At 38.4% G+C, this 8,288-nt stretch overlaps 1 protein-coding gene across 1 annotated transcript in view; it reads right to left on the reverse strand.

Moving 5' to 3' along the window:
* Positions 1-2,487, reverse strand: part of LOC106880999 (ankyrin repeat domain-containing protein SOWAHC) — a 58,603-nt gene extending 56,116 nt beyond the window's left edge. Inside the window, exon 1 of the mRNA XM_052965786.1 lies at positions 2,455-2,487. Coding sequence (XP_052821746.1) covers positions 2,455-2,487 — 33 coding nt within the window. The remainder of the gene's footprint in view (positions 1-2,454) is intronic.
* Between the last annotated feature and the right edge of the window lie 5,801 nt (positions 2,488-8,288).

Here is an 8,288-nt window from a genome sequence, read left to right on the forward strand (position 1 = left end):
GCCACGCTCGAAATGGTGTCTTTTATGTGCCACCCGCACAAGCCAGTCCAGGGGCACTGGCAACGATCTCGCTCGAAAATCCTACAGGAGCCAGTCAGGCGGCACTGGCAACGGCCACGCTCAAAATGGTGCATCTCATGTGCCACCCGCACAAGAACCAGTCCAGGGGCACTGGCAACGATCTTACTTGGCTTGCCGGGTCTTCTCATGCACAGCACATTTCCAAAGGTCTCGGTCAGTAGTCATCGCCTCGGTGAGGCCCAATGTACGAAGGTCTTGCCTCACCACCTCAGCCCAGGTCTTCCTGGGCCTACCTCTTCCACGGGTTCCCTCAACTGTTAGGGTGTGGCACTTTTTCACGCAGCTTTTATATATATATAAATATATATATATATATTGTGGTATTTATTCCATCCTGAGTTCAAATCCCACATAAGTAATTTTATTCTTCCTGCAATGGCAGTTCCTTTGTGTCTGAAGATCACGAGGAAGAGTGACACACCCTCAAGTGGCTATGTAAACTGATCCTTGAAACTTCAGGGCTTTTTCTCCTGCCTGTGCTTAGTAGTTTTAAAGTGAGAGTCAGTCCATGGAAGTCACTCTTTAGGCTTGGAATTGTGACCATAATGGCTCAGTAGATGGAGGTCTGACCACAGTGGCTCAGTGGGTAGATGTCTGACCACAGTGGCTCAGTAGACTAAGACAGCTGCAGTGTCCAGCAAGCTGTAACTCTTACATTGGAGTGGCCTTCTAGCTGAATTGTATGACAGGGCTGGAGAGCTCCACTTACCCAGGAGTTGCCATAAAGGTGTCAAAGTGGGCACTGGACTGCCTGAGTGACTCCGCTTTCTGATTTGCTCTCAAGGTTGACTCCTGGTTCTTTCTTTTCCCAAAGCACTCATAAGGCAGTGAGGTGAGACCATTGTTGCCACCACAAAAAAAGGCAGAGAGAAGAGGCATATCACCTGTGGGTCAGTAGTTGGAGGTTGCTAGGTGACCTTTCCTGGATACAGTCGTGTGTGTGTGTGTGTGTGTGTGTGTGTGTGTGTGTGTAGCACCACCATCCCCAGTGTGAGAGAAATACTCTGTTGTGGGTCTCACCTAAGCTTTGTAGAGTGTCACTAATTGTTGGGGGCAGAAATATCATCTGGTTCTGAAGAGAAAGGCCAGTTGTTGGGATGCAATCCCAGGTTTGCAAGGTATGTGTTTCTGCCAAGAGAGATTCTTAGTGATGCTAGTAATAAGAATAGCTTTGAGGGCTTCAGCTGAGTACTGCTCAGGATTAAGAGGTGTGGGAGTGTGGTGCAATGAGGTGTTCTTGATATGAGCAGTGTTTGTGTTGTCTTGCAATTGAAAGAGACACGATTAACATAGCTCCAATGGAGGAGGCTTTGAGATCTCTGTGTTGAATCAATGCAAATCTGACATGTGGTTCTAGGTTGCGAGTGGTTGATGCATGGCTGGAGAACGTTAGGCAAGAAATAAAGAGTGTTATCTGTGTGTGGGTTTTGTTGTATGCAAGTAAGTCATTGGTGCATAAAAAACCCAGAAAGTTGGGGAACAAAACTGAACCATGGGGTATGCCAGAATATATACATAAGCAGAAACATTAAATTGACAGAATGAAGGAGGGAGAAAAAGAGCTCTATCTTCACACACATCAATAGTGTGATCTGCTACCTAGTGTCTAGTCCAAGAGATGAGTGAAGATAGCATTTCAGGTGCTTGACAGAGAAAAATGCTTTATATCAAGGATGACAACATTACTTTAACCAAATTCCTCTAAGGCAAGTGCTCTCTGGTGGTGTCAGAGAGAAGCAGGCCATCACCGGCTTCACAGAAACTGTACTAGTGGCTGTACAATAGATAAATATCAATGTTAAATTCTGCAGTATAATACCACATTACTTGCATTCTTTTTTGTTTATGGTTATTAAAAAAATACATTTTAGAAAGATTTAGTAATACTGAACAGTGGAAAAAAAAACTAGTGCAGATTATGAAAAAAGAATAAAAATAATATGAAACAAAAATAGTAATACTTACAAACTGGTATAGCCAAATTGCAATATGAAAGAAAATGAAATTTAATTTAGATATGGGAATATAATGAAATTTAGAATAAAATTTAAATGTTCAAAATAATCTTTATTAGCATTATACGACATGGGTTATTCCATAATAGAATAGTTTAATTATATGAATGTACATAAAATATTGATTTCTTATATACAACACAAAATTATAAGCCTGAAGTTTGGAAATTCATGCTTTTCCAAAAGATAAATGAAGAGATATAGCTACATCTGGGAATCAAAATTGGTTTGCAGTAAAATAATTCCTATCATGCATAACTGATGCAAAAATAATGATTATTATTATTATTTTCTTTTGTAAAGCTAAGTAGTTTGATCATTTGCATGGATCACAATATATCATAGGCATCTATTTTACCAATCTACTCAAAGAAAGGGCAGAACTGGCCATCGTTAAGATCTGAACTGCAAACCATGAGTCACTGTATTAGATACTCTCAGCTAGCTCATCTGTAGCATATAACGTGAACATGAATTGCCTCCCTTGGTGATTGATGGTTTAAAACTTGTACAAGTTCCATAGAATAATTTGCATGACAGATTATGGACTATACTGTATTTAGGTACAAAGAAAAAAAGTTCATACAGATTTTCAAATTTTTCAAATATATTAAATAGATGTTTAGTGATTATCCTCTTTTTCCCTACCCTCAAAATAGAACAATCTTTTCAAAAATAGCAATCTCCCTTTCGACTATTTTTTTTTCTAATTTGGGCATTAGGAGCTGAATAGCAAAAGAAAACCAGTTGTACAGTAAAAATGGGTTAACACTGCAACAGCTGAGTGCTAATCCAATTAAATTAAGCAGAGAAAATGCTGAGATGGATAAATTACTGTTTTATAAATTACAAACATCATGACAAATGTCAGGAGTTAGAGAGCAATTAGTTTTTGTAATGGGTGATCCTGCACAAAAAGGATATTATAAGTTGAGGCACCATATATAGAACTAGTGTCATAATGGGAGAATACATGCAACCAAAGCTCATTGTCATATGTGGTCAGAGAACGTTGTATCAAGATTTACAAGGTAATGATGTATTATATACATAGAACTGTCGATTATCAACTCAATTTTGTGATCCCGGTAACTGTGACTGCCACAAACTATGTAGAGTCAATTGTAATACAATGTAGATGCAAAGATGTATGGATCTAACAATGCTATGATTCATGGTTATGTTAGGATTCCATTTATGGAAGAAAGAAAAATCAGAAAACTATATAGAAGATATTTTTTTTACTGTAATCATCATCATTGTCATCATAATAATAACAATGATTTCAAATTTTGGCACAAGGCCAGCAATTTTGGGGCAGGAGTAAGTCAATTACATTGACTCCAGTACTCAACTGGTACTTATGTTATCGACATCTTGAAAGAATGAAAGGCAAATTCAAATAACAACAAGAGCACTCAGAGAGTGCAAATCTCTGCCAAAGCAAAAGCAATGTCCTCTCAACGATTAGCCGAAGATGATTTTTAAAATCAGAATATCTGAAATAAACTTGACTGCTCTCACAAATGGGAATACTGAAAATGAACCCAACCACTCTCAAAAATTAGGTAATAAAATAGAAAAAAATAATCCAGAATCCTTGTCCGGTACTGGCTCGATCACCACATCTAATCAGTTTGTGCCAGTCACAAGGCCAAACAACCTTAAAAGTTTCATCCAAATCCATCCAGGGGTTCTTGAGATACCTTGTCCAGAGACAAGCAGACAAACATGACTGAAAACAATACCTCCGCCTTCGCTAAGACAGAGGTAATAATGCTTTCTACTAAAAACACAAGGACTGAAATTTTAAGGGAAGGAGCAAGTCAATTATGTTGACCCCAGTACATAACTGGGACTTATTTCATCAATCCTGAAAGAATGAAAGACAAAGTCGACCTCAGCAGAACTTGAACTCAGAACGTAAGGACGGACGAAATGCCACTAAGCATTTTGTCCAGCATACTAATGATTCTACCAGTTCGCTACCTTAATGATAGCAATGATGGACTCTCCCATCAAAGATAACGTATGAGTATTCAACCTTTGTCAAATGACCTGCACAAAAGATTTGTTTATAGTGATCAAATGTCTGTGCTGCACATTAGCTCACTCTCTCCATCAAATCGATATTGTCTCAACAGGTGCACAGCGTACTACACCTCAGGTGTGAAAGTGATCACAGAAGAATGTGAGATTAAGTGCTTCGCTCACGAACACAATGCACCGCCAAGTCTAGGAACTGAAATCCTGATCACCGGATCGGGAGTGCAACAACCTAATAATTAACAACAATAATGTTCACTTTTCTATGCTTTCACAGGTCAGATGAAATTTGAGGCAAATTATTTTTATTTTGGAATAAACTGCAGGTAATGATGACCGAAATGAAGGTAACAGGGTTGTTATGCTGAGAAAAAATGGTTTTACTCTTTTACTCTTTTACTTGTTTCAGTCTTTTGACTGTGGCCATGCTGGAGCACTGCCTTTAGTCGAGCAAATTGACCCCAGGACTTATTCTTTAGAAGCCTAGTACTTATTCTATCGATCTCTTTTGCCGAACCACTAAGTTACGGCGACATAAACACACCAGCATCGGTTGTCAAGCGATGTTGGGGGGGAAAAACATAGACACACAAACACACATACATATATACGACGGGCTTCTTTCAGTTTCCGTCTACCAAATCCACTCACAAGGCTTTAGTCGGCCTGAGGCAATAGTAGAAGACACTTGCCCAAGATGTCACGCAGTGGGACTGAACCCAGAACCATGTGGTTGGTAAGCAAGCTACTTACCACACAGCCACTCCTATGCCTATTTCCTCATGGTTTTTATTATCAATCTCATCAGCTGTTGTGGTAGCCAATGACTAGCTTGGAGTCAGTTCTGGTCAAGTAGGCATGATCACTTATGACCATCTTATCAGTTTTTCAATTGCGGTGCTTTTAGTACTACACTATCCAATGTGCTCTGTCATCTTTGTGTTCTTTTTTTTGTTTTTGAGTTTGTCGGGTGATGAAATGAGGGAAACGTGGTTGCTGTTTCTAGCCTGTCAGGTGATTAGAGTCTCTTTCAGTGTCCTTCAATGATAGGCAAACTAAATGTTTTACAATACTTTGTTTCCCTCCTAAACCATTGAGTTTAAATTCTACCGTGGCTGGCTTTCTGTTATTCTATTGAATACATACAAGGATCATTTTAGTTGACAATTAAACTGTAGCCATCACAGGCAGGCTTTTGCTTATTGTTTTGGGTATCTATGCAGTTGTTGGCAGACCCAGACACTGTTTCAGCTTTCCCACACTTTGATCCAGAGGAACATAAGAGATGTGACAGCTAGGGGGAGGAAGAGCTGCACTAGCACAAAGCTGGTATTAAATTTCAGTTCAACAGAATGGAATAATATCAAATGAAGTGTATTTTTCAAGGACACAATACACTACTAGATCCAGAAACTGAACCCGTCACATTATGATTGTGAGCCCAACATCCTAACCACCAGGCCACATGCCTTCAACCCTCTCTTACAATCAGCATTCACATCAAGATTATCATAATCGCCATCATAATAAACATTTTGTGTCTATTCTAGAGAGATAAAATTATGTGCAATCAAATGTTTTGCTTAAATAATACCACACAACTCCAATAATAAGATATGATGCCATGTACTCTGAGCCATCTTGTAATATATTGTTTTATTCATGAAAACAAAAATTGTAAAAAAAGAATTAAAAAAAAATTACACTAATGATTTTACAATTAAGAGGTTAATGATAAAGAAGACATCTGTTGTTAAAACATTGCAGTGGAAGAAACTTTTTAAGCAAACATGTAAGAGATATTATGTATTTATGACAGTCAATAAGGTTTACTGATTAATTTTAGTGTAATGTTTAAGAAACAAACTGATTCTTTGCCAGAAGCTGAAGCAAGTTAGGAATGAAATACCACATGAAAAGTGGTGATTAAGAAAGAGTAGAAAGAATTGAATCAAAGATTATATGTGGAACCAGAACAAACAGCATGTATCTTTAATAGTAAATGATATGTCAGGTTGTCATTGTTGTTGTGACTGCTGTTGAGTAACTGTGTTAAATAGTAAGATGATAAGCTTTGGGATAAATGCATAATCATAACAGTTGTAAAATATTCAACATTCCAAGAAATTATGATAGGGGTAGAGGGAGAGAAAAAGGCTGTCTACAAGTAGTTACCAATGTTACTTGCATGGAGAGAGAGAGAGAGAGAGAGAGAGAGAGATAGAGAGAGAGAGCAGGGGAGAAATGTGTCTAGTAAATCCTGATAACATAATGATATTATTATAGAGCAGTTAGCCGTATCTTTGGCGAATAGTGGGAACCAGGATATTTTGTGTGAGTAGTTAATGGAACTGATGAAAAGATGCAAGCCAGGAGGTTTTTGAATGGAAACAAATGAATAATTAAATAGCAAAGTTTTGCTGTACCGCTAAACTAACAAACTGAAACTTGTAATTATAGCAATTACAGACAAGAAAATATCTGCCTGCACTCGGTGATATACTAAAATATGAATAGTGTTTGAGGTTTTCTCTCCCCAAATAAATGAGGCACAAAAAAGAAACAAGAGTCACTTTTAGATTTTTTTTTTTTTTAATTTTTTTTTCCCCTCCTATTCATTTTCTTTGTTGTGGTTGAGATAATTATAAGCTTAGCAAATTGTGAGTCGGCAGATTTCTCCAGAGGCAAACCAAAGAAAGGTTTGGCAAATGTTGGAAATCCTTATGATTTATTTATTTATTTATTTATTTTTTTTCTTTTTCTAATGCATTATGAGAATCAACAAATACATTGTAGTATGCAATTCCCAGTGGAACTTAGACAGAAATCAATATTATTTTTTTTTTTTTCATTTCTTTTTACTTTGATAAAGCTTGACGAGTAGTGCTGTTGTTATGACTGTTTAGCCTCAGGTCAGCCCTGGTACTACACAATAATAATTAAAGGCATTCCAGCTGTAATCCCCATCAACATTTTTTTCCCCTGTGCATAGTATAGCTGGGACAGCATTATTCAGATAGACAGAAGAGTGTTGTAATATGTATTACATTTGGCTGCTATTTCTAGTAAGTTGGTTGACTACATTAGAGGCTTCTCTGTTAGTTCAGGATGGTCAGAAATGGTAGAGATCTAAAGAAGTTGCTTATGCTATCTTGTTTCAAATTCTGCTTGCACTGACTTAGCTTTTCATATCTCTGGATCCAATAAAATGAGTAGCATTGTTTTGATAGCCACATTTCCATGCTTGCATGTGTTTGACAAAATTCATTGAGATGGAGGTAGGTAAAACGAGTGTGGAACCTGTTTGTCAGCTAAACAGGCTGAGGCAATTAAGAGGTATTGCTTGCTTTGTTCTGCAGTACCATATAATAACTACAGTGAAGCTTTAACTTATTATGTAATCAGTAATCCTTGATCATAACCTCATACTGTACTTCATCCACATCATCATTATTTGACCCTAAAAGGATGAAAGGCAAAGTCGACCTTGGAGTCCAGAATCTGCCATGGTTGACTTTGCCTTTCATCTTTTTGAGGTTGATAAAATATGTATCAGATGAGCACTGGAGTTGATGCAATCAATTAGTCCTCTCCTCCCAAATTTCAGGCATAACACCTATAGTAGAAACGTTTCATCATCATCATCATCATCGTTTAACGTCCGCTTTCCATGCTAGCATGGGTTGGATGATTTGACTGAGGACTGGCAAGCCAGCAGGCTGCACGAGGCTCCAATCTGATCTGGCAGAGTTTCTACAGCTGGATGCCCTTCTTAACGCCAACCACTCCGAGAGTGTAGTGGGTGCTTTTACGTGCTATCAGCACGAGGGCCAGTCACACGGTACTGGCAACGGCCTCGCTCAAAAGGTGTTTTTTTTACGTGCCACCTGCACGGGAGCCAGTCCAGTGGCACTGGCAACAACCTCGCTCGAATGATTTTCTAAATGTGCCACCAGCACAAGTGCTAGAAGGCGACGCTGGTAATGATTACGCTCAAATGGTGCTATTTACGGGCCACTAGCACGGAAGCAAGACAGCTGCTCTGGCAATGAACACGCTCGGACAGTGATGTTAGTGCTCCACTGGCGCAGGTGCCAGTCATCGAATATGGTTCGATTTCGATTTTGATTTTATTATTATTATTTA

Source organism: Octopus bimaculoides, chromosome 1 (genome assembly GCF_001194135.2).
Source record: "Octopus bimaculoides isolate UCB-OBI-ISO-001 chromosome 1, ASM119413v2, whole genome shotgun sequence".
NCBI classification, from domain to species: domain Eukaryota; kingdom Metazoa; phylum Mollusca; class Cephalopoda; order Octopoda; family Octopodidae; genus Octopus; species Octopus bimaculoides.